Genomic DNA, 27,624 nt, shown 5'->3' with positions numbered 1-27,624 from the left:
TTTCCCACAGTCCTTTAGCATTTTCTGTAAGCAACCCAACTTCGTGCCTTCAACACTCCTAGAAGAGGCTGCCGAGCACTATGGAGGAAACAACACAATGGACCGGTTGGCAGAGCCCCACATTTACGATCTTCCCGCTCCGCTGCCCCTCAGTAGTTCCTGGCGATCCTTTATGTGCCTCCCATCAGCATTAGTTTCCTCAGCCTCCCATGGCTCTTCAGCTTTCAGCACTGTCTTCTCACCTCCTTCCATGTCCCCTTTGACCTCTTCTCTCTGCAGATAAGCTTTACTCCCAGTTCACTGAAAACACAAGATTATTTCTCAGTTCCATGCAGGCCCACTTCCAATCGCAGTTATAGTTTCAGCTCTTTGAGCCTCAGAGAAACAGGGACCCTCAGCCTGTTTAATTCTTGGAGCATCGTTTGTCAGTGAGCCACAGTATCTTAAACCTCTGACCCAGCTAGCTCTATTCATTATTTCCCACAACATGTTTCATAGTTTTCTGATCCTGTGCCTATTTGTATGGTAGGTCTTCACCCCCAAACGCCTTCATTGTAATTCAATATGTTTTCCAAAACTAGCTAATCGACCTCCTCTTTCAAAAAAAAAAAAAAAAAATTAAACCCCATCTTAGGCATGAGTGGTTTTCTTTTTGTTACACTTATTGTCTGCCTGTCCCCTCTATTTGTTACTTAGCCCATTCCGTCTTGTACTGTACTTGCTCCTGTCCATGGTCTATTTACTCAACTGGCTGCAACTCCAAGCAAGCAGGGAGGAGGTGTCATACCTCCTTTGTAGCCTACATCGATATGACCACAGCACCTCACACAGAATGGGTGCTCAGCAAATATTTGTAAAGCAATCAGTAATGCAGCCCTTCCATGCCACCCTCCTCCCAGGGCTAATTTCATGTGCAACTATGTGATGGATATTACTAAATGTCTTACATTTTATAAGCTAGAGAAAACCTACGTTGAAAATGGCAAACTCGTCTTTTCAAGCAGCTTCAGTCCTTTGGTTCAGGCCTTTCGTTTCCCATTTTTGTAACTATTAAAACTATCAAGTCCACCTCATGCCTTTAAATAGATTGCTTTGGATGACTACAGGTCTTGTGATCTTTGCTGGTTGTTGAGGTTTATCCCACCAATATATGTTACCTCATTTCTGCGCTTTATTCCTCTCTTCCTTTTACTCTTTGTTTTAACTTCATTGAATAGACATTAATCCACACAGTTCAGGAAACTCCTTTATTACTAAACCTTCCTCCTTGGTAACAGAATCATTTTGTTGGAATAATTTGTCATCATTTCCACTCTATACCTTGCATTACCAGGATTCTGGGAATTGCCTAAAAGTGAGAAAGTAATCAGTGTTGGGGTTACATTGAAAAATATCTGGGATGATTGCTTTTTAAGAACACTTTCATATAAATGATCTACTAATCCCAAATTCTCAGAGAAAATTGTAATTTTTAGCCTTTCATAATATCACTAGCTCAAAAACCCTTCTTTCACTTCCATTCTTGTTTTTCATTTATACCTCTCAATAGCTACAAGTCTAAATTAGAATTTCACCACTGTATGTTCTACCTTGTACTGAAAGTCTTTTAGTGCTCTAAAGAGAAAATGCTTTTAATTGAAATTATTCTCTAACACTAAATATATACGTAGTTTTAGAACTTAATTTATGTGTTCTTTTCTAGGTCACAAATGGTTACTTTTCATGGGGCAGTGGTTTAGCTACATTATCCAATATAGATATTCGAATTCCAACAGGTAAGAGTCCTTTTTTACTCATTTTTAAAATTTTTAATTATCAAAACTATGGATTTCCAAGATAATTGATCTTAACAAAAAAAAAAAGTCTTTTTAAACATTATGAACATGACCGATAGTTTTTTTGTTTTTTGTTTTTTTTTGGGTTTTTTTGCACCACATAGCTCATAAGCCACGGTATCATTGTGGAAATGGCTGGAAATGCTAAGACCTGCCTTTCACTACAGAGTGTATAGACGTCTGGACAAGTTATGATTTGTCCATTTAAAAATGGGATAGTTGATTTTTTGTTTTGTTTGAGAAAGGATTTAAAGAAAGACTATATATGTAAGATAATTATTTTCTATCCCTGAAGACAACTAAAGTTTTCAAGCTATCTAAGGCTCAAATGCACAATAATATTTATTTGAAAGGTCTAGGTAATTGAATAAAAATACACTTTTGACATGGCCTAATGGCCAATAGGTTGGGATTTTTCTATTTTACATGCATATAAAAGTAAGAAATTGGAGAAGATGTCTTAATGCCAGCCCAAATCCCTTTCATCTCAATCATCAATCTGAGTCACAACTGCCTTCTTCTCCTGAATGAGTTGCATAATAAAATTAAAACTAATCAAGATTATTTAGGCAATTATTTCATTGCTTTCTTCATTAATGTCAGCTGTTCCCATAGTTGGAAACAGTAAAACAAGACCTATATCTTTGAATTTTTCTCTCCCTTTTCAAAAAAAATTGTGTATTAGAGAAAGAGTTATACCAAATATATAACTTATTGCTGGAGACCAAACGTGGGCCATTGATTTTGAAACATCAGCCTTTCTAAATGTATTTTAGTTTTATTTTACTAAGAGGATTCCATCTCCTCCTGTTATTATCCTTTATTTAATTTCTCTAGGTCAGTTGACCATGATTGTGGGCCAAGTGGGATGTGGGAAGTCTTCTCTTCTCCTTGCTATCCTTGGTGAGATGCAGACACTGGAAGGCAAAGTTCACTGGAGCAAGTAGGTATATTTTTAATTGGTTTCTATTGCTCTGTCATACATCTGATGATCTTCCAAGGGAAGAAATTAGAGCAATAGATTCCCAGGTTAGGAGGAATCTGTTAGGGGATCTGAGGATCCCCTCAGAAATAGGTACAGCTTTTTAGTGGAATCCTTAAATGTCATATATTAAAAATTACAAAACAGTTTCTTACGTTTAAAATACTATAAACTAGTATGATTGGGATTGTAAAGATGGATTTTCAAAGCTAAATGAGTAACATTCATAGAAATAATTTGAAAATTCATCTTGAATTAAAAGAAGTTATGGAAAGCTAACATTATTCATAAAGCTTAAATGCAAACAGAATCGTAATGGTTCAGTGTTCAGTGAAGAAATACCAAGTAATCTTTTCCAAACTCTTCATAGGGGGCTAAGAAATCAACCTTTCACACCCTTTTCACATCCAATTTAAAGTAATCTTCTTAAAAGAAATATCTAGTAAGAGAGATATAGGTAGGTCAGAGTGGCATGGTGTGTCACTGTAAAGGCATGAAAAAGGAGATATCTAGCATGCGGTTTCTTCTAAATATTTATACAGTTGGCTTGGGGTCTTCAAAGCACAATGCAGTAATAAAGTGACTCAGAACCATAATATTACATTATATAATATTATATAATTATTTAGTTGGACCTACCTAGTAGATTCCCTATAAGCAGTTTATGAAGAAATTGGCTACAGCTTATCTAAGAAATTGGATTGTAGAACAGTGGTTCTCAACCAGTGTGATTTTGCTCCCAGGGGAGATATTTTTGGTTGTCACGCTGGGGAAATAGATTGCTTCTGATCTGGTTGGTAGAGGCTAGGGTTGCTGCTAAATATCCTACAATGCACAGGACCTCCCCCCGCCCTCCTCCCCCACACACAACAATCTAATATTTTGCACCTACCGTTGTGAACTCTATTGTTGCTGACTCTGCTGTTTATACACAGATATGTATCAAGAGTGAGTAAAGACTATTTAAGGGCATTTTAAGAATTGCTTCTATGTTAAACTCCAGTGAAGAGAAGGAAATGTGTGGATGTGAAATTTGAATTGGAAACATCCTATATTTGGTATCATGGATGAAAGAAGGAGAGTGAGAAATGTTGAGTGTAAATTTTATTCTTGGCGGGCCAACCTAAAAGACAGTAGGCATGAAACTGTTCAGTGAATATCCAGAAGAGAGCTTGGTAAATAATCTCTATCTGCAGTTTGCCTCATGACGAGTTCCTGGTGATCACTAAGGTTAGGCGCCAGGCCGTATGCCCTGCCACTATCTCCATCCATCCTGGATGACTGTAGGTTTTGAGAAATAGGTTTTACTTGATTAAATTATGTTGTGTGACATGTACAACCATAATCAAGTTATTTAGGTTTTATTTTTACCTTTGTTTCACTGTCATTGAAACAGAAAGAATGGGAAACAGTGACAGAAGAAGCTTGAGATTTTATTTTCAGACCTCTAGGATGTTCTTCTAATCTAGTCTTCTCTAGTGTTATTTAAGATTCCACTTAGGCCAGATCGACTGCCACTGTGATCATTAATAATCTTTATCATTTTGTTAATGGATAAATAAATGATACGATACTTAGGAAAGTATTTTACATAATCTAGTATTTTTTTTTTTGCATTCCTAAGCAAGATATCCTATCTCATTTCATAAAGATAGTGAATTATTTCATTTAAAATAATATATATGGGGTACCTGGGTGGTTCGGTTGGTTGGGCATCCAGCTCTTGATTTTGGCCCAGGTCATGATTTCGGGGTCCTGGGATGAGCCCTGCATCAGGCTCTGTGCTCAGTGGGGAGTCTGCTTGCCCTCACCCTCTCCCCACTTGTTTTCTCTCTCATAAATAAATAAATAAATAAATAAATAAATAAATAAATAAATAATATTTTAAAAATAAGTAAAATAACATAGTATAATAAAGCTTGAAAAATAAGATAAAGTTATCAAGAAAAATATAAGATTTAAGTAATCTGAGACGTGAATAGGTAGAAATGCATGGACTGGAGTGCTGCACACTTATAAAATATGGAGTACATATTTCACTCTGATCTTCATGAAAGCTAGGCAAACAGGAAACTAGAGATAAAAACATACACTCACTCAACAGAGGTTAAGAAATCTTTCTTATGGATCCTAATAATAAAAGCGAATAAAAAAAGATTATATCTTAGAGATGAAGTCAATAGGATGAAGGTGTAGGAAAGGATTTATGATAATTCTGTATTTGTAAAATCCTCATAATTTAAAAATCATCTTTTTATGAACACTTGCCTTCACAGACAATAATCCCATCTCTTAATGGCAGAAGGACTGAGATTTTCTTCAAATAATGTTTGTGTTGGCTTAGAGACACACAACTTAAAAACTAAGCCTCTAAGAGATTTGATAAACTAACAGAAATTCTGTTTTCCTTTAATACCAGAATTACTTAATTTTCTTCTCTGGTATCCTTAATCTCTAATAAAACGTATTTTCAGACCAGGAATATTCAGAAGATACTGACCTTCTTTTAAAGAGTTATTTGTAATAAATCTTCATTCTGTAAGAGGCTGTTGTGCCTAGTCCAATAAGGAAAGGCATAGAAATGTTATTAAAGTGAAGCTAACTTAGAAATGATCAGTATTGATAGGTTGATGATGTGCAAATGCTAAGAAGTACTTTATTTTAGCAGATTAAATTGTCTGATACTTTTGGAAGCTCAAAAAAAAAACCCCAATAAACTAAATATTAGCGTAAGTTATGAAGTGCCTTGCTGTCATTATTTCACCATTGCACGTATCTCTGGTTGCACAAATTTTATTTTTACATGTGTCCTGGCACGAGCAAAGTCCAATAAAGTACTTTGCCCCATTGTGGTGATAAATATTTACTTTAGGCGGGAGAGAAGGTACTGCTGTTCATCTAGGACATACCTACATGGGTAGAACCAGGTATACAAAGACCTCTGTAGATGTTCTTTTGGAAATTGCTACATTTGACCTAGTCTGCCATGTTGTAGCCCCAGAACAGAAAGGTGAGAGAGACAAGGAAGGGACTAAAAAATTGTCCAAAATTGTCAGAATGCCAGGGTTTTTACTCCTGCATGTTGGTATGCTTGATGATTGTTGAAAAGCAAATGTTTTGGGGTACCTGGGTGGCATAGTCGGTTAAGTGTTCAACTCTCGGTTTCGGCTCAGATAATGGTCTCAGAATTGTGAGACTGAACCTCACAAAGAGCTCCACATTCAGTGTGGAGTGTGCTCAAAGATTCTGTCTCCCTCTGCCCCTCCCCTTCCTCTCTAAAAATAAATAAATCTTGAAAGAAAGAAAGAAAGAAAGAAAGAAAGAAAGAAAGAAAGAAAGAAAAGAAAAGAAAAAAGAAAAGAACATATTCTGCCTGAATGAATTTGTTCTTCCCTAGTTGTCTTAATAAAAAATAATTCCTACTGACATCTTAGGAGCTAGAACTAAACTACTCTACCTGATGGGCGGCTCCAGTGAGGGAGTCCAGAATGTGTAATAAGTGTGGTAATCATGTGAGACACCGACATCATTTATTTTTAGTTTCCCACTCTTTTTCTTTCCCTCTTGCCCAGGCTGCTAACAATCCTCCTGTGCTGATGTTCTATCTTCTAGTGTCTTCATATAATCAGCTTTATAACAGTGGTTCAATTATTCTGAGACAGGTGAATTGAGAAGTTACTCCTTTTCATGTGACTTTGCCTGGCATGAAGGAATAATAACACATTGAGTCAGCTTTCCTGGATTAGATATAATTCAGCATGTTTGTGTCCACATCTAGCTCCATTCCTCTAAATTTTGGCTTACAAAAGTCACCCTTTCCCATTCCATAAGTATCAACCATGACACCTGAAAGTTGCTAGCTATCAAGTTTAATTTTGACTCTTGAAGGAAAATACACACAAATCCTTCATGCAGAAGGGAAATCTTATGCCATTTTCCAGAAGAGGATTTTCCACGTGACCTGTTTTCTCCTGTGGCTCTCAGTGCTGTTCACCGCCACAGTGAATGGTGGAGGATGGGTCTGGACGCAGTCCTGATGACTTTCATGTAATCAAATAAAATCTGATGTTGGAAGTCAGAGATAATTCTATTGATTTTGGAAGAGAAAAATAGTCCTCCACAGTCGAATTTGATTAAACAATGCTGCTGTGTAGAAGGTTGTACAGGTGGTCTTTCGAAGTTAAAGACTATAATATGACTCACGGAAAAAGAAAGAGTAAGATTTTTTTATTTGTTCATGGAAGATGTCTACCTACAAAAAGAACCATATCTACCTTCTCTTTCTTACTCTAATACTAGTATATCTTTGATATGCAAATCACTATGATAGTCGCTAGGGGAAAATAACTGAGCAAAACAAGTCAGGCCCTGTTCTCATGAAGCTTACTGCTTAGCAGGGAAGGCCACAAGGAAGTAAGAAAATAATTTCATGAGTAATTATTTGGTTAAATTTTTATAAATTCCAGGAAGAAGTACAGGATTTTATAAGAACAAATAATAAGTAACCTAACTGACTTGAGTCGGTGGGGTCAACAAAACTTTTTTAGGAGAATGCATAAATGAATGATACTTGAACTTATATTTTAAGGATAAACCAAAATTAATGAGTCAAAAAAGTAAGGAGCTGCAATATAAGTGGAGATAGAAGGTGGGGAAGAATATTCTAATTCTTCTTCAGTCTTTCTGTGGTCTGCTGTAGTATCCTCTTCCTTTACGTGGCCATTAATTTCTATCTTTGACTTCAGTTCTTCTCTGAGTGTTAACAACATACTAATGTACATTTCTGGCCAAGATCTTTCTTCTGAAGACCTAATAGCTCTTCCAAAAGTCTTATATAAGCTGCGTATTGAACACAGCCAAACTGAGCTCATATTCCTCATATCTACAATACGTACTTCTCCTGTATCTTGGCAGGGGTGTGTCCCCACCCACTGAAATCAGTTGGTGCATGCCCAAGTCAGAACTGAAAGATTCAACCTAGATTCTTTTCTCTCTCCGTTGCCCACACGATCCAACCAATCACTTTCCTTCTGTCTGTCCTTAACATTTCTATGCCTATTTTAATTTGCCTATTTCAGGAGAATTGCATATGTGAACTATTCACTGTAATACCTCCCTCACCTTTCTTCATACTGTTATGACATGTACCTTTCTAACATGAAAATCTAATTACTTCATATATATATATGTATATATATACATATATATATTTTTTAGTCACTGGCCAAATCATACAAGAAATATTCCAAAGACCTTTGCATACTATACCAGGACCTTTCATGATCTGGCCCCTGTCTAACTTCTTAAGCTCGTATCTGCCATCCCCCTACCCTTATTCTTGTCTCCAGTAACTCTGAACTGCAGGTATTTCCCAAATGCACACACTTCCTCTGTAATGCCCTTCCCTAGCCTCACTTTTTTTCTAGTGTCAACTAAGATATTATCTCTTTGACAAAGCCTTCTCTTATTCTCCCAGGTAGATTGAAATGTGCCTTCTCTCCTGGTCCCTTGGTATTTTATTTAAGTAACTAATGTGGGTGCTCTCCTTAGTAGGCTGAGCTACCCCATATCCAAAGCATGTTGTCTTTTTCTCTTTATCTGCTTCACATCTAGTCCAGCCCCTGGCTCTTTTCTATTTTTATTTGTGGAAAAACAGCACTCTCCCATCTCTGTCTCTATCTCTATCTCTATCTCTATCTCTATCTCTATCTCTATCTCTATCTCTATCTCTATCTCTATCCTGTCTCTATCTTTTTAATCTCAACCCACAGCCAGCTCCAGCTACTATTCTAGCCCCTTCCTTTTGTAGATAAAAAAATATTAAAATTAAAATTAAAAAACCTTCACTCATTCTTTCCAGTTCCTCTTATTCTCCTCTTTCCTTAACCCACAGCACTCTGGTTCCAACCTCTGCCACTCCACTGAAACTGTTAAGTCCATCAGTGGCATCCTAGTTTTTAAATTCATCGGGTACTTTTTGATGATCATGTTACTTGATCTCCTGGCCGTTTAACATTGCTGCCCATACCTTTTCCTTCAACAGGTCTCTTTGCTTAATTTCCACTCACGGTTGAGTTTACCTCAAAGCATTTGCCTGTTCCTCTTGGTCCTTTCTCCAGGTGTCTCTTCCGTAGCCATTTATTAAATAGTGCTGTTTTTCAGGTTCTGACTTTGTCCCTTCATTTCTGCCTCTGTATATACTTGCCTGCCAATCACATAGCTTCCTATGAATTTAGTTTCCTCTATCTGGTCCTGTACTTGTGTTCTGTTATGAAACAGGTTACAATTGTTGGAAGTCATTTATTGGCTTTTCACTAATAAAGGATGGACTCCAAAGCCCTTGATATCTAAGGCATATATTGGGAGGGAAAATCACCACAAAGTCTTCATTTGTTTACCAGATCTCTCTCCTGAGTAAATTCTGCTTCCTGGCCATGGTCATCAGATATCCCTTGGGTGCCTCAAACGAAATGTGTCTGATGTTGAATTTGCTATCTTCCCCCAACATATGCACTTTCTCATCTGTGTTCCTGGTCCACAACTTCTTCCCCTCCCATCTTGTCAGTCACACAATCTAGGTATCTTTGAAGGTGTCCATTTCTCCTTATTCATTCACCATTACTCTAATTCAAAGCACTGCCTTCATATATCCATTACTGGCCACTTCCAGTGGTCTTTCTGCCAGTCTAGTCATGCTCCCTCCAATTTGTTTGGTACATTCTGCAGTCAGAGTGATATTTCTAAACTGAATCCATCTCACTCTCTCTTGTTTAAATCCTTTCAGTGTTTGTCTGTTGTTCTGAAGACAAGTTCAATAACTGTAAAACTGGTTTGTGAGCCTCTTCGTTATCTGGCTATGCATGCTTTTTAAGTTCACTACATACTTTTCTTCACTTGCCATTTAGACCCACATTTTAGCCATGCCTAATTTACATCAGTTCCTTACAAGACCAGGATAACTCAAGGCCATCCAGTATGTGTTTTAGTGGCTCCGAAATACTCTTCGCCTTTACTTCATCTAGCTCACTCTTGCTTGCCCCTCTGGCAGGAGCTCTGCTGTATACCCTGACTTGCCAAGTGTGGATTGGATGTTCTTTCCCTAGGGAGGTGATCAATACTTTAAAATTGATATTGAATAAATATAGTTGGAATTTAATGAATAGTAATTGAAAAAAAATTGATGCCTTCCAAATTCATATGTCCAATTCGGGCTGACATTTTCAAACATCTGGTGAGCATTCTCACAAGTCTAATTGGCACTTTTGGCTGAATGGCCAGTAGGCAAATTAATCCATTAATTTCTGCCATACACCTGCTTCTCTTCATCTGTTTTCCATCTTCCTCAAAGTAACTAAAACCATTGAGTTCATTGACTGGTTTTTTACCATTAAAAAATCAAATTTCTTGATATCTAAAACATATTATATGGAACTATCACTTAGGTGAAATTGTATATTTCATTTTTTTAATGAGCAACTTAAGTCAAGGAATAATCATTATTGAGATGGAATTTTTAGTCTGAGATTGTTTTTTCCTGCCTCCATTAACCATACCAAGATGTTATTAGCAACGTGCATGCATGAAAATCTTAGTAGCTCAAAGTTAAACATCACCAGGCAACGTACTTAGGTATATTTTCTCCACAAAAGCACATGATGCTTTCCAAAGCCAAATCAGATCTATTTTGGGGGTTCCACTAGACTTTAATTTTGTGTGTAGTTTTTGAATTCAGGTCTTTGAGAAGGATGGAATTCAATTACATTATTAAAATTCAGAACAATAAAATGAATAGGTCTTCAGGTGTTTCCCCCCATAACATAGATATAACTAAGTGTTTTTAGGCAAACACCTCTTTATACATAAATCATATCAGTAATAATTAATTATACCCAATTGTTGCAGTTTGAACTATTGTACATGTCTGTCCTTCTCACCAGTTCCTTAAGGGCCAGGCTGTGTCTAAACCTTTTAAGTTTAGAGCTCCCAAAATGTTCTTCTTTTCATGCCATAGGGTAGCTAATTAGGAATTTAAATAGATTAAATTTGAATTTTAAAGGGAGGGAGGCCTTGGAGATACCAAATCCTTGTATCCACTAGGAAACTATTCTAGGAAGATTACCTAAATTTACACAGCTAGTTGGAACAGAGTTGGGGTAGAACCCAGATTACTATATGAATCCAGATTTTATATGTAATCGAAAATGCTATCTATCTTTTGGAATCTTACTAAGTAATTATTTCCTAGCTGATGAAGACATAAAAGAAAATTATTATCTGTCTGGTCTGTCTTTGAAATTAATATCAAAAACCATTTGGGAAACATCGCCATTTAATATGTTCAGTGTTTATTTTATTTCTTACCTGATATATGCACACATTCATTCTATATTTATATTTCATAATTAATGAACATTGTTTGCCATACTTGCAGTGTAAATGAATCTGAACCTTCTTTTGAAGCAACCAGAAGGTATTATTTCTATTTTAATCTGCGTTTAATAAGAATAACTTTCTTCCTCAGACTTTACTTAATACTGTCTCTTACTCCTGGTCATTTTATTCATTCTGATAGTGTACGAAGTTATTTATTAAAATGTGCCGACATATTTCCAATAGCAGTGATTCCCAACATTTACAGGCTGCTAAAAAATTAACTTGCCAAACAAAATGGCCCATTGTGTCAGTGGTTTTCCTCTCCATGAGGCACAAAGGTTTCAACTTTGGCTGAAACTCAAACCGTTCTTAGTGAATAGGTTTTGGGACTTCATAAAATAAAAATGCAAGAATATGTATATTGTTTATGAGTTAAACAGTGATGGGATCTGTCCATACGCTAGAGATGGGAAGACTGGGGGGAGGTGAAGCAGACATGTCAGAAGTTGGGAACCACTGTTATGCTGCACATATGGTTATCTAAGAGACTACTAGCATACTGTGTATCATCATGTCTTTTAAACTCCAAAGACATAATGTTTCAAGATGATCACTGAGCATTTCTAATTATTCTTTTTCTTAACCTTACTATCTTTTAACCTTGATTCCTTAATTGGTACTTACAGACCATGAACTAACTGTGGAAGTGTGACTTTTAAGCTCATCCCTTTCCTACCCCAGTCCCCTCATCTTTTTTATCTTCAACTCACATGTATTTTCCTGGTTATTGCAAATTAAAGTCTGATGTGTAGACATCTGGTAGAATTTGCAAGCAAAAAAAAAAAAATGGGGGAGGAGAAAGAGATTGCCATTTTTTAAAAATAAACTATTTCAATATGTTTTGAAATGTATAGTTATTTCAATATTGAAATGGACTCCTCAATATATTATTCTTTGTTTTGAAATAATTATGTATTATCTATTACCTTAAAATATATTAATGTGATTAAGCCACAGACACAGTACCAATTCATGTCTTTTTCTAAGGTCTGCATATAAAATTAATAGTTTTATAAAGTGCTTTTAATAGAAAGTAAACTATCTGTGGCTATCAGAGAGAGCGTTGCTATTAATCTTTTAATTATTTTTGAAATTACGCTCATTTTAGAAAGTAAATTTTCATTTTATTTAAATACTTCTTTAGCATAGCAAAGTCAAGTTTTACACATTGGGAGACATTTTTATTAAATTCAGATCTTTTTAATATAGGTGAAACACTTAACCATTAAATAATAAGGTTGGTAGTTATTAAAATGTTCTTTTTTGGAAGTTTTCCATTTTTGTGTCTGAGATATTTTATCAACTTTTATTTTCCTTAGTTTTACTAAAATACACACAGCACAACACCCTTGTATAATTTTGGCATTTTGTTTTTTTTTTCCATTTTTCAGTAGGAACAGGTATTCTGTGGCTTATGCAGCTCAGAAGCCTTGGCTATTAAATGCTACAGTAGAAGAAAATATTACCTTTGGAAGTCCTTTCAACAAACAGAGGTAATTTTGAATGTATAAAATTTAGAACTAGGGGCGCCTGGGTGGCACAGTCGTTAAGCGTCTGCCTTCGGCTCAGAGCGTGATCCCAGCGTTCTGGGATCGAGCCCCACATCAGGCTTCTCCACTAGGAGCCTGCTTCTTCCTCTCCCACTCCCCCTGCTTGTGTTCCTTCTCTTGCTGGCTGTCTCTCTCTCTGTCAAATAAATAAATAAAATCTTAAAAAAAATTTAGAACTAAAATGAACAACTATTTCTAATTCTTATGTTTGGTCCATGGTTTCTGGAACCTTTATAGCCATGACTTCCTTTTTTCCCTGCTTGCCTACTTCCGTCCTCACCACCAGGTCTTCTGAGTCAACTTTTTAAACAGAAGTCTTACTGGAAGTCTCAGCCCATCCTATACATTTATTGAGAACAACTTGTACACCAAAACTAAACAGCTGAAATGGAATTACGGGGGGGAGGGGAGCCGACAGGGGGAGTTACTGAGATTATTGGTAAGTAGAAGGAAAAATCCAAGGAGCAGAAGGAAAGTAACTGGTGGAAAGTAGAGGAAGAATGTGGAATCTGAGAGGTCTAGTTACTGAAAGCAGCCAGAATATGCCATCTCTCAAACATCTTTAAGTACCACCAGAGTGCACAAAGGCATAACCCTTCCCTGAAGCCATCATCTCGGGGCTGGGTCTTAAAACCCAAAGTCTAACCTTGAAAGTTAAGAATTAGGTCAAGGGAGATCAACTTACTTAGTAATGGAGGCTCTCCTAGAGTAACAAAAATTTATTTGACAATAAACCAACGGATTTCAAAAAAAAAAAAGAGAGAGAGAGAGAGAAAGAATTAGGTCAGGGGAGAGGCATGAAAAGGGGCGGGAAAAGGAAAGCAGATAGTGTGGGAGGAAGAACCTAAATTACATGGGATCATTTGGGGCCTGGGGAGCAAACCAGTCAGAAAAGGATTTATGTGTATTGACAATGGCAAACTAGATTTCAAATAAAAGCTGAAATGATGTAGCGGAGTGCCTTGAAAGCCAACTGGATATAATTCAGCGCATTCTGGGGAGGCACAGTAAGTTTTAGAAAGGGGAATAACAAAGTAAATGCGATGTTTAATCTGGAAGTGTAATGGCAGATACATACAGGATGACTCTGAATAATTAGCAAGGAGATATTTAGACATTTGTTGGAATAATCTTCCAGGCATGCCGTGTTCATTGCCTGAACTTGGGGGTGACTGCAGAAATAGGAAAGAAGCGATGGTTGACAGAAAACCATTCTAGAATAAGAATGGAAAAATAAGAGCAAGGAGAAGAGGAGGGATTACTCGAGAATGACTTTTTAATATTTTAAGACTAGGTAATTGAGAAAATGAAACTATGGATATTTCCCCCAGCATTCCCTATCTCCATGCTTCCCTAAACTTCCAATTTACCATTTCCAGTCCCAGCCTTAGAGCTATTTGAGTATCGTCAATCCTCAACACCTTCCATTTCTCCTCCCTTCTGCATGCATGACCATATGCACAGACACCCACCTACAACCTGTTTCAGTTCTAGTGAGCCTCCTGTTGTCCCTGAGTTGCACCATGACCTTTTCACTTCATGCAGTTCCTGAAGCTTCCTTTCCTTCATTTTCCTCTGGGCAAATTACAGCTCATCCTTCTGGATACAGCCTATGTGTTACCTCCTTTGCAAAGCCATCACTGACTTCTCAGAGTGGTCAGCCATTTCTATGTATTCTAGGAGCATTTTGCACCTATCTCTGCTGTAGGGCCTAAGGAGATCCATTTTATTATAGGTTTCTTTGTCAGTCTTCTGCTCCATTTAGTAGTTTTGTAAGAGTGGGAACCAATATCTAATTCTCTTTGTAACTACAAACCTACTGTAGAGGCTAATCTGTACTAAATTATTCAACAAATGTTGTATTTTGGCTTCCAAGATACTGAACCTGGGACTTACTTTATGGGCAATATATTAATAGTGATCTAAAAATTCAAAATAATTTCTCCCAAAGGTACAAAGCTGTTACAGATGCCTGTTCTCTTCAGCCAGATATTGACTTACTACCTTTTGGAGACCAAACTGAAATTGGAGAGAGGGTGAGCTATGTATAGTTTAATTAAACAATAAACAAAAATCTAGAAAAGTCTTCTGGTTGTCTTTAACCTTTAATGGAACATAATGAAATCTGAGAGCATAGGGGCTGTGTGTTGTCCTAGTGACAGATTCCAGAAACAGCAGCACAGGAGCTTTAATGCCACTCTTAAGTATTTGTTGTGTAACCACCATCTATGTAACATTATGCTAGCTACTAGAGAGTTCTTAAGGAATATAAGGCAGTTCCTGCCTTTGATCAGATGTATTTTTCCTTACTTGGAGTTGAAATTGAGATTGCTTCCGACTTCTACTCTTGTCAACATCTATTTATTCTTATTAAGGTGTCCTTTTTTTTCTTTGTGTAAACACGTTTTATGGTGATGTCATACTATTCTGAGTAGCTAAAAAGTATTTATGCCTGTATATAATCTTCATAACATTTTGGCTAAAATTTTTTCACCCTTATAAGTTTCAAGTACTGGGCAAAAATTGTATGCATTATCTACGTTTACAGCAAATTTGTTATATCGGTGTTATCATCATCTGCATATTGCAGCTGAGGAAACTAAGCTGAGAAATGTTGAAGAACTTGCCCAGTTAGTGGTGTAGCTGGGATTCAATTACCTCTGTAGTCTGTGTTCTTAATGGCTATTCTTGATCATAGCGCAGTACAGTATTTAAGAGTATGGACTTAACTTCTCTGAGCCTTAGTTTCCTTGTGTATAAAGGGAATGATACCTATATGTTGGAATTGCTATAAGGCATAAAAGAAATAAGGGATGTAAAGGCATTCACACAAGCCTAGCACATACTAAGTGCTCAGTATAGGTTAAACATTTTTATAATTAGTACTTGATTATAAAATTATATTGCTATATAGTTCTGTTGAACATAATTGGTAATATCAAATTTAAGAAGTATATGTTAAGAAAACTACAGACACAATTCACAAAACTAGTAAAAATTTTAGAGTTACTTGCAGTGTTTAACACTCACTATGTGTTTGGTTATTGATGCTTTTGTACAGCAGAGCTGTCTATCAGAGTGAAAAAAAGATTAATGTTACTAGTCAAAAATTATCTTAATATAACTATAAAGTAGACAATTTTCATTTTATCTTACCAATGTTATCTCAATTTGATTAATAAATTACCATTAATGTAGATTTTTTAAAAGAAGTTCGTATTTTAAAGAGAATTTTTAACCAATAGATCATTTATTATTGGAAAGGGTGTTATGTTTATTGTTATTTCTTCTCTAGGGCATCAACCTGAGTGGGGGTCAGAGGCAAAGAATTTGTGTGGCACGAGCTCTCTATCAAAATACCAACATTGTTTTTTTGGTGAGAATGACCTTTACTTCTATTTCATTTTTCCCTCTGAACAAATGAGCCTTTAAAGAAACAAGTCAAGTAACCAAAAGAAAGACAGTTTAACTTCTGAAATCATAAAGAATGTGAAGGAAACAAAATCCCATAGTAACCACCAGATCAACACTTACGGTTAAGAGCTGGGGTATCCAAATTGGTGTCCAAGTGACTTAGGTGCCCTAAATAGTTGCTTATATATGAGTTTCATAACCATGAGCCTCATTAATGAAAAAGTCTGTATGCTATTGGATCAACTGGACAGGATCATATGTCTTCTCATTTATATTTGCTGACAAAGAAAGAAGGACTAGAAAATGTACTCTTGGTGGACAGAGGGCTAAGTAGGCATACTGCTCCATTCCAGTGGTGTACAATTCAGGCTGTGTATGAGCTTTGACTGTGAAACTTTCTAAAACTATAGAAATTTTGGTACCACTCCCAATTTACCAAATCATAATTTGTAAGGGCAGAGTCTAGAGTCTGAGTCTTAAAAAAGCTCCTTGGATAATTCTCATGTGTATCCTGGGTAAAAAAAACTTGGTCCTACCTATGGATCCATAAACAGAATTTGAAGATTATGTTGATTATGAATTTTGCTCCAGTTTGGTTCCTCCATCAGGAGGTAGCCAAAATAACTTAACTTACAAGTATGTATATTAGAGACCAGCAGACTGTATAAATGCATCCTTCCCCTGCCTTCTCCTTCTGTGCAATTATTAACCATTTATAAATCTGGTTTCCAGACTTACTTTAGCATTTTCAGTCCATCTAATATCTAGAAGCTCTTCAAAAAGTAGATTGGTTTTAGTTTCCCACTAAATTTGGACCTACTGCTGGGGATAGGAATAGAATTTGGACATACTGGGTATTCACTTCAGGTTAATATCCCTAAGAATACCTGTCCCCAAAATTTTCCAGAAAAACATACCGTTAAAACTACAGCAGGATCTAGCAGTAAATTATATAAATGTAAATCCCTTTCCCAGTGGATGGACCCACAACTGGAAATGACTTCTTGAATTTTGGGATCCGATAATGGCTGAACCACCTGAAGACAAAATGACTCAGGAATCTGAAAGAGACCAAGGTTCTCTGGATGTAGTATTCTATCCCTGTTCATTCCATTGCCTTCAATTTAACGACCCTTACTTATTTCAGTTGTAGAGTCATGGAATTCAGAGAAGTCATAGGATTAACTTCCTGTAGATTCCCATCCATTCATTATGGGATGACATTTCACATCGCCTCTAACAGCTTTTTGATGACTCTCTCCGAAGACAGATTGCTTAACTTCAAGGTGGAGTTGGTCAGTGTATGAATTTCCTATTGCTGCCATAACAAATTGCCATAATTGGTGATTTAAATAATATGTATGATGTGATGGTTCTGTAGATTAGAAGTCCAATATGGATCTCACTGAGTGAAAATCCACGTGAGCAGGGCTGTGTTCTCTTTTGGAGCCTCGAGGGGAGAGTCCATTTCCTTGCCTTTTCCAACTTCTAGAGGCTGCCCACACTCCTAGGCACATGGCTGCCTTCCTTAATCATCAGAGCCAGCAACTCTGTATCTCTGACCATTTTTACTAGTCACATCTTTCTCTCTTCACAGCTGGGAAAGTTCCCTTCTCTTGAGGATTCATGTAATTAGTTTGGACCTATCTGGATTATCCAGGATAATCTTCCAATCTCGAGGTCTTTAATCTTAATCATATGTGCAGAAGTCCCATTTAGCCATGTAAGGTAACATATTTACAGGTTCTGGGAATTAGGGCATGGACATCTTTGGGAGCTGTTATTCTGCCTATCACAGATAGCTCTTATTGGAAAGTTAATATGTTATTAAAATTTGCTTCTGTGGATTTTTCATTAATTGGTTTTCCTTCTGTTTCTGCAGCAGCATATATTTCTTTTATGCAGCCATATTCAAATTTTAATATTACTTCCACAACTTGCCTTAATTTACTTTCTTCTAAGCTAAGCAAGCTTAGTATTTTTAATTCTTCCACAATAATATAATTTCTATAACTTTTCTTAATCCTGGATGTTATAGTGTTCGTCAGAGTCCCTTTGAAAAAGTGTCTTCTAGATGCACTCCGGTCAGCTCAGATAACCGTAAAATTATTGAATCTTATGATCTAAATATTATATGTATTTCATTGCAACCTGAAATTGAATAATACTTTGGCTGCAAAAAAATACTGTCAATGTGTTTTAATAATTACCTCAAAATGATATCTTACTCTTCCATTGTTTAAAAATTCCCAAAGCACTCAATATTATCCTTTCTGATTCTTATGAGTGAGGGTAGATGGTATCCCCATGTTAGATGAAGAAGCGTATGCAGAGTGCCTTACCCAAGGACTAATGACTAGTGAGTGGCAAAGTCTGGGCTAGAACAGCATGTCTGTTGAGTATTGTTTTTCTGATCAGTTAAGATTCTCTGGTATTACAAAGTATATATTACTGTCAAATTACTACCTGTATTGTCCTGTTTTCCCCTTCCTTTTGCCTTCCCCCCCTTACTTCCTTCCCTTCCTAGCTTCCTCCTTCCTTTCCTCCATCCCTCTCTTCCCTTTTCCAACCCTTCCCCTTCCTCCCTTCCTTCCCTCCTTCTTTCCATCCATCAATATTTAGTGAATGTCCTCAGTGCCATCTTCTGTGCTGAGTAGAGGAAAACAAACAAGAAAAAGACATTACTCCTATCTTTAAGGACCTTGCGCAAATAATTACTTGGATGATGTTATGTTTTGCTTTAATTAAACTTTCTCACATTAGCCTTTACACAATATCAAAGCCAAACGGAAACATCTTAATGATCTATCAAGGATATCAGTTATTTTTGAAGCTTTATGGCATCTACAAGTGTGCTGTGTGTATCAGTGAATATATTTATGTTATTTCCAAAAGTATATCCATGCAAAGCCTATACTACTTACACATATTCACTGGATATAGGAAGAATGTATTAGTGAGAACTGTATACATGTATATAAAAATAAATAATATGCTCTTGAAAATGAAAAATTGTTTATTCATTGAATTGGTCTTTTGACAAATTGTCTTGCTTTCTTTAAAAGAAGTATCTCCTCAAAATATTAATATACAAACTGAATCTTAAGGAATGATTCCCAAGCCACCAAACTTAGATTTTTATTAAGTTGTATAAAAGATTACATTTGATTGTAACACCAAGATACTCCATAATGAAGCTATGGCACATAAATGATAGCAACCACTCTTAAAGGCTTCCTTTGATGTGGGCGTGATTCTAAGTACTTTATACACATTAACTCACTAAATTCTCAGAACAATCCTATTAGTTTTGGCATTATTGCTATTATTATTATTATTATTACTATTACTATTATTTTACTGCTATTTATGGATAAGGATACTGAGGCTTTGGAGGATAATTTATCCAAAGTCACACAGTAATGGAGAAGCAAAAATATAAGCCCAGATGGCCTGATTTCAAGGACTGTATTCTTTTTTTTTTTTTTTTTAAAGATTTTATTTATTTATTCGACAGAGATAGAGACAGCCAGCGAGAGAGGGAACACAGGCAGGGGGAGTGGGAGAGGAAGAAGCAGGCTCATAGTGGAGGAGCCTGATGTGGGGCTCGATCCCATAACGCCGGGATCACGCCCTGAGCCGAAGGCAGACGCTCAACCGCTGTGCCACCCAGGCGCCCCTCATGGACTGTATTCTTAACCACTGCAGTCTGCCTTATTAAGAGATCCCTGGAAGTCACTAAACTCTCACTGTGTTGCTTAAAGGGGATTAGCAAAGTATTAATCTACCAGGACTTTATTTAAAAGAAAAATAATAATAAAACAACACTTCTAAAACACTTTACAGAGATTTTTACCATATTTTATTTAATCTTTGCAACAATTTTATGTGCTGACAAGTCTCTTTATTATCCCCATTTTGCAAATGAAATAACCAAGTTTAGAAAATTACCCAGTAACAGAGAGGTGGAGTCATGACTAAAATTTGAGCCTCTCAACATAGAGATAATGGACTTTCCATTTGCCTTACTGTCTTAAACATTTAAAGTCAGAATTTTATAGAAAACCAAACTGAATTTTTATTAAAAATTCATTTCCAATTCATGTCCTATTTCTGTGTGAAAAGTTGTCAGAATTATTGGAATAGGTTTGTCTGTATCACAAGGAATTCTTAGGGTTTTATTGGAATCAGAGGCAATAGGTTGTTTCAGAAACAATCAGATTACCTCCACGATCATTACCTGATTTTCTTTTTTTTCTTCATTCTTTTTTTTTTTTTTAAGATTTTTTATTTATTTGACAGAGAGAGACACAGCAAAAGAGGGAACACAAACAGGGGGAGCAGGAGAGGGAGAAGCAGGCTCCCAACGGAGCAGGGAGCCCAATGTGGGGCTTGATCCCAGGACCTCGGGATCACGCCCTGAGCCAAAGGCAGGTGCTTAACGACTGAGCCACCCAGGCGCCCCTCATTACCTGATTTTCGAAAGTCAATGATTTGTTGGTAGCTAAGTTTTGGTCATTATATCCTTGCTGCTTTATTGGAAATGGAGATGGAGAAACCTTTGTCAGCATAACCTGATACTGGTGGTATTTTTCCACTTCTGTGGAAACATTGCTTTATCCCACATCACTTTCTATTGACACCTGAACTCTCCTTTTTAAAGTAATTCTTAAGTTCCAGCATAAGTTCTGTGTTAAAAGAAATTCCATATATTATTAGTTTGTCTCTCTATCACTTATCCAAAATCTAACAATTAGAAAATTCAAATAAGAGAGTTGTTTCTTGTTATTAAAAGAAGCTAAATGACACATAAGAAGACGATGTCTGTGATGATTCAAAAAATAAACTCACTGGACGGTAAAAGTAGCTAATTCAGGATGCCTGGGTGGCTCAGTTGGTTAAGCAGCTGCCTTCGACTCAGGTCATGATCCCAGGGTCCTGGGATCGAGTTCCACATTGGGTTCCCTGCTCAGCAGGAAAGCCTGCTTCTCCCTCTCCCTCTGCCTGGCGCTCCCCCTGCTTGTGTGCTCTCTCTCTCTCTCCCTCTCTCTGTGAAATAAATAAAAATATTAAAAAAAATAAATTTTATAAAAAGCTAATTCAATCTCCTATTCATACTTCTTCTTGGAACATTTCAAAAATAATGTTCATTAAGATGATCCAGAGGTTCTGAAAGATTTTGAAGTATCTCCCATGTCATCCAAAGAAATTTCAGGACAATCAAGACGATTGTGTCGCTAAGCCCATTTTGTTTCATTACCATGTTTAAAATATATACACACACATTAAGACATATATGTATATGTGTATATATATGTGTGTGTGTATAATGATATCGTTTTATTAACTGAAATATTACATTGTCCAAAATGTTGCATTATTTAAATGCTTTAAATAAACGAGATTACAGTAAGCATGTCTCTATTGTTAAATGTATTCCCATAAAAGCCGTTTGAAGACATTAATTAAATCACCTCTTTATTCATCACTATGAAATTGTAGACTGATATTTTAAAACCTATTATAATTTTAAATCACCCTTCAACTATCTAAATGCCTTGCTAATATTGATTTTCATACAGGCTATTCCTAAGTACTTTAATAAAGTCATCTTGCTTATAGTTTCTGTTGATGCAGGCAGAGATTGATGGAGACTTTTGTGAAATTATTGAGCTAATCATATCACTAGTGTAATGACCACATACATGCATTTATTCTAACTTCCAGATATTAATTTCTATCTCAATAGAAATTGTTTCTATTTTTCATTGTCCAGATAATTAGCCAATGCAACTTATCTGTATATACACTATGATTGTGCTTACTCGATTGTTTAGAAATGTTTCCCCAATTGTAATTTTTAAATATTTCAATATGTAACCTATGTGTAGTAGAATGAGTGGACTTCTTTTTTGGTCCCATAAGACAAAGTAAAAATTTGTTTCGTATTGCATGTATGGGGAACAGCAAAGAAATAAGTATAATGAAGACATTTATGAATTCCTTTTTCATTGTTCTAATCACTCTTCCCAATTCTTTGCCAGAAAACTCTACCATTTTCTACTGCTTTGTCTCTGAGTTTCTTTTATCTCCTGCCATGAGTAGTGCTTCAACTGGTGATTATGTATCTCTTCACCATCCTCCCTGCATGTCACTTTGCTTTTTTAATTCATCGTTTTCTGGAAACATTCCACTTTTCTCTAGTAGTTTCTAGTTTTCTTCTATTAAAGGATTCCAAAACGTCAAGCATCTACTATGATGCTGTATATAACATTATAGAAACAAAATGTGTGTCACAATAATTAACAGGAATGTCATCACGGTCAATTATTTCCTAAATGTCTTAATCACTTGGTACGTAAAAACTTCCTTTCTTCCCAAGACAATTGTTTGTCAGTTCAGTGGTAGGTATGATATTCTTATAGTTATTACTATTAATACTGAAAATATAATAATAGCTGTCATTTGTTTAGTGTTTATTATTTACCTGGTACTATACCAAGTACTTTATTTGTGTTGTCTCATTTGATCCAATGAATATTTTATGCTTTTTTTACCATATATTTTCAAGCCCTTGAATATATCCATAATAACTGTTTAAATGGCTATTAATTCTTACATCTGCATCATCTTGAGTCATAGTTTCTACTGACTGCTTTTTCTCTTGACTATGGCCCAAACTTTCCCATTATTTTATTTATCTATTAATTTTTTCTGTATCCTGGATATTGTAGGTGATATATCTAAATTCTTACATTGTCCTATGATGATAGCTGATTAGTTCTAGCAAAGGTAGTTAACTTGGCTAGAATCAGACTCCACCTGGAGTTTCTTTTTTTAATTGAAGTATTTTTGACAAATAAAATATATTTAAAACGTACAACATGTCATTTGATAAATGTATACATCATGAGAGGATTCCCACTATTGAGTTAATCAACACATCCATTACCTCACATATTTACATTTGGGGGGGGGATGCAAACATAACATTTGGGACACTAGAGGTGAGAATCTCCTTCCAGGGAGATATTGGCAACTTGGTTTTATTGTTAGAATAGGATGGAAAGAAAAGACAGGGGAAGTGCCCAGTAGCTCTTCAGGAAGGATCATAATCAGCACCGTTCATGCTAATTAGAAGTTGGACCCTCTGGTAGCAGCTTGTAAAGTATGCAGTCAGACTCCTTCCAGGGAGACTTGGTAAAGGGCTTTTTTGTCTGCTTTCTCTGTGCTGAGACCTGGAGAGATAGATGTGGTAAGTGCTCATGTGCCTATTACCAACTGCTTTTTGTTTCCTGTATTTCTGTGGGACTTATCAATGCAAGCCCCACTGGCTTTCAAAGCTAAGTGATTTGGAGGCCTGTCCCTTGGGTAGCAGCCATAAAAGTTGGGGAACTAGATGTATGTATGGTCTCCATCCTTCACTCCTCAGAGAGAAGCTGGGAGTTGGGGATTCCATCCAATTGTATGGTGCTGTGCAGAAGGTGATGTTTGTGGTGAGAGTGTGTCTCAGCCTTTACTACCTTTTAGATGGGGTATTTTTTTAGTTTCCCAATGTGTAGAAGTCACTCGACTAGTTTCTGGATTTCTCTCAGAGGGAATTGCTCTGTGTGTAGCTGCATAGTCAGAGCACCCATGGGAGGAGGGAAATTTAGGAGCCTTCTATGTCGCCATCTTGGTCTGGAGTCTATGCCCATTTTTATTATCTAAATTTCAACTAGTGGAATTATTGTTTCATTCTTCCATTGATCTATTGTTAAAGGTTGTCAAGAAGTGTCATTTTTTGAGCTTGAAGTTCTTATATATAATAATACAAACCACTTGGGATATTGTTATTTACTTTTTAAATAATTTTTAAGAGAATAGTAATTTCAGTAATTTGAAAGAGAAAACAAAAGCTTCACTTTTAATTTAATACCTTTTCTCAACAATTTAAATGTGGACAGAGTGTTTTTTTTTAATAAATTGGATGTTAGAGATAATTTACTCTTATTTATATTTCTACTTTCTAGAGAAATTGAGTCATATCAAGAATATAGAAATTGTTTCCTCTTCTCTCCATTTTACTGGTTGTAGGATGATCCATTTTCTGCCCTGGACATTCACTTGAGTGATCACCTAATGCAGGAAGGGATTTTGAAATTTCTCCAAGATGACAAAAGGACACTTGTTCTTGTGACTCACAAATTACAGTATCTAACACATGCTGACTGGGTAAGAGTTTAAAAGAAATTTCATTAATTTTAGTATTACAGGCATATAAGTAAATAGGGAGATTAAGAAATGCTGTCTGAGATAAAATAATTCATTTGGCCAGTTAAGGGTTTTTGTCACAGTTATGCTAATTTGTACTTTCCCTAGATCATAGCCATGAAAGATGGAAGTGTACTAAGAGAAGGGACTTTGAAGGACATTCAAACCAAAGATGTTGAGCTTTATGAACACTGGAAAACACTTATGAATCGGCAAGATCAAGAATTAGAAAAGGTAATTGCTCATAAGTCAGAAGAGTTCAGAGTCCACTTTAAAAGAGTCATGAATATACTGTATAATTATTAAAGATTTGTTTAAAGTGGTATTACCATTTAATATTGATGATATAATGGTCCTCATTTGAAACCCAAAGTAATTGTATATTTATATGTCATTAATAAATACGCTACTTTGGGGGCACCTGGGTGGCTCAGTCGGTTAAGTGCCTGACTTCAGTTCAGGTTGTGATCTTGGGATCTTGGGATAGAGTCCTGGGTCAGGCGGTATGCTCAGTGGGGAACGTGCTTCTCCCTCTCCCTTTGCCCCTCCCCCCCGCTCATGCATTCTCGCTCCCGCTCTCAAATAATTAGGGGCGCCTGGGTGGCTCAGCCATTGAGCGTCTGCCTTCGGCTCAGGTCATGATCCCAGGGTCCTGGGATCAAGCCCTGCATCTGGCTCCCTGCTTGGCGGGAAGCCTGCTTCTCCCTCTCACACTCCCCTTGCTTGTGTTCCCTCTCTCGCTGTCTCTCTCTCTGTCAAATAAATAAATAAAATCTTTTTAAAAAATTAGATAATTAAAATCTTAAATAAATAGGCTACTTCGAAACAATATAATTCTAATGATACCTTTTGGCGGAAGTGCTCTCAGGTTTTCAGAGAATTTGGATTTGAATTTGAACTATATTATAATTATATGTTTATTCAAATGTTTATATCATTATTTTATCTTAATTTTCCTTCTATGTATCTTATTTTCTTCATCTGTAATGTGAGGATATTTTCATTCACCACCTGCAAATTGAGGGTCATGGACAAAACAAAATCTTAGATGATTTTGAAAGAAGGAAGAGCTGTGAGCTGTGGGTGAAGTTGTTAAGCATGCCTGGAATAGGGCTGGGGAGTGAAGGAAGGTGATCAGAAGGAAATAACAATTAACTTTTATATTGATATACTTTTTAAGTTTAAAGCCTTTTTTTACGTGAACTCATTTGATTTTCACAAACCCCGAGAAAAAAGCAAAGAAAATATGGGAAATAAGTAAAGAAAATATGATCTCACTTTTGTAGGTGAGAAAACTGAAGCCCTGTAAGATGTATAGTACATATTATAAGCAGTACTATTTGGACTTAAACCCAGGTCTGTATTCAATGTAATTCCGGTATAATGTTATGCATGATATATATATATATATATATATATATATATATATATACACACACATATAACATTGAATGAGGTGATAACCGAGTCGGAGACCAGACTGAGCAATGAAAGCACAACTTGTGGTTGAGAGGTGAAATTGTAAATTGTGTTAGTAAATTTTTTTAATGTTTTTTGAGTTGTGAATAGGAAGTGTCCAAAATTTGGTACTTCTGGCCAGGAATCAGCATTATAAAATGAAATTTTTGTATCAGCAAATTCCTGAGAATATCAAGAAATTAAAATGCATTATTTTATAAAAGAATAAAAGGATCTATGTTTCCATAGAGAGAGGAAGATAAAAAGTCAGACAGACCCTAGGATTGCTCTGTCTTCTGTGGATTTGCCAAAGATCTCAAAAGCAAACTACCTAAGAAAGAAAAAATATATGTAAAAGTAGAAGTTTAAGTAGAATAGGACAAATCACAGAACCATTGAAATGAGGATATTTACCCCCAAAAATTACAAGGTACCATCAGCAAGTGCCCACTTAGGAATTATACTGTGAGAAACTTGATTGGGGTAGCTCCAAATGACATTTTTTTACAGTGACCTAGATGCCAGGGACAAAAGAATATGATGTAAGCTTAAGGAGTGGGGCCACTTATGGTTTACTTTGGAAAGAAGATCTGGAAAAAAAAAGAGAGAGAGAGAGAAAGAGAGAGTTGTTGGCTTGATTTTATAGTGATTCTGACTGTTAAACAAGCCAGGAAGAAAGTCCATTAAGTCGTATTTAGAAATGAAGTGATCACTTGAGATAGCATAGCTCTATAATTAAAGACACATTACAGGGTTATAAATCAGCTGGCAGAGATATGAAGCAAGTTCGGGTGTGGACAGAGCAAATGCAGTTGTGAGGTTGAATAGAGGCCAGCAGAAGCCAGAAGGAACCATGCACCTGTCCAGAATCCTCACCTGGGTATGGAGGGAGGTTACTGCCACCTAGAGAAGGGCAGGCACTGGAGATCTATCTGAAGGGAGGGCGAGTCACACTGGGGGGGGGGGGGCGGGGATGGGGAACAGTTTCTTGTTCACTTTGTTGTATGGCAGGATCGGGTGTTTGCCAAGAGCACTGGTTCTCAACCAGGGTCTGGTTTGCTTTCTAGGGGACATTTGGCTACATTTAGAAACATTTTTGGTTGTCACAGCTGGTGGGCAGGTGCTACTAGCCTCTCGTGGGTAGAAGACAGGGCTGCTGCTAAACATCTACAGTGCAGCCCCCACAACAGAGTTATCTGGCCGAAATGTCAATAGTGCCAAGATTGAGAAAGGCTGACCTAGAGCCAGAGCAGATCAAGCAAGCAGAGAAGGCCGGCGAAACAAAACATCCTGTCCCTGGGCTTTAGACACAACTGTCAGTTTAAGGGCTAAGGTGTCAACAAAAGAATATGTTACAAGGATAGCAATGAAAACTACAAGAAGGAGGAAGAGATAACACTTTGAGCTGATTTAAATATTGTTAAAAATTCTAGCTTGGATGACACCATTATCTTCCTAATATTATTAAGCAAAATAAACTAACATCATTTGATGTCTCCTCCCCCAGCCTCCAGCCCTCGCCTCGATCTGATCCATAACAGGTGTTCAAGAAATACTTTTTAGACAAATGAAACGAAATTCACATTTACTTAAGCCAAATATCAATGTAATTTAAAATATTTAACCTGTAATGAGCTTAATCGGAGCATTTACTTATAAGAAAAATGAATAAAGATTTTTTTTAAGTATCTGAGATGTT

The 27,624-nt window shown here is 36.4% G+C and overlaps 1 protein-coding gene across 8 annotated transcripts in view; it reads left to right on the top strand.

The window, feature by feature from the left end:
* ABCC9 (ATP binding cassette subfamily C member 9) overlaps positions 1-27,624 on the top strand; it is a 127,862-nt gene that overhangs the window by 58,032 nt on the left and 42,206 nt on the right. For 6 of the 8 annotated variants that reach the window (XM_045811763.2, XM_045811762.2, XM_087855683.1 and 3 more), the window contains exons 18-25: positions 1,703-1,775; positions 2,673-2,778; positions 11,249-11,287; positions 12,642-12,743; positions 14,752-14,836; positions 16,096-16,176; positions 24,291-24,428; positions 24,576-24,701. In XM_045811763.2, coding sequence (XP_045667719.1) covers positions 1,703-1,775; positions 2,673-2,778; positions 11,249-11,287; positions 12,642-12,743; positions 14,752-14,836; positions 16,096-16,176; positions 24,291-24,428; positions 24,576-24,701 — 750 coding nt within the window. The remainder of the gene's footprint in view (positions 1-1,702; positions 1,776-2,672; positions 2,779-11,248; positions 11,288-12,641; positions 12,744-14,751; positions 14,837-16,095; positions 16,177-24,290; positions 24,429-24,575; positions 24,702-27,624) is intronic. The other 2 variants (XM_087855686.1, XM_087855685.1) reach the window with 1 other exon arrangement.

The sequence above is a fragment of the Ursus americanus genome, chromosome 25 (genome assembly GCF_024610735.1).
Source record: "Ursus americanus isolate L20-20 chromosome 25, mUrsAme1.1.p, whole genome shotgun sequence".
Classification (NCBI taxonomy): Eukaryota; Metazoa; Chordata; class Mammalia; order Carnivora; family Ursidae; genus Ursus; species Ursus americanus.
The sequence above is the reverse complement of the archived record's forward strand: the minus strand, read 5'-3'. Positions and strand labels throughout refer to the sequence as shown.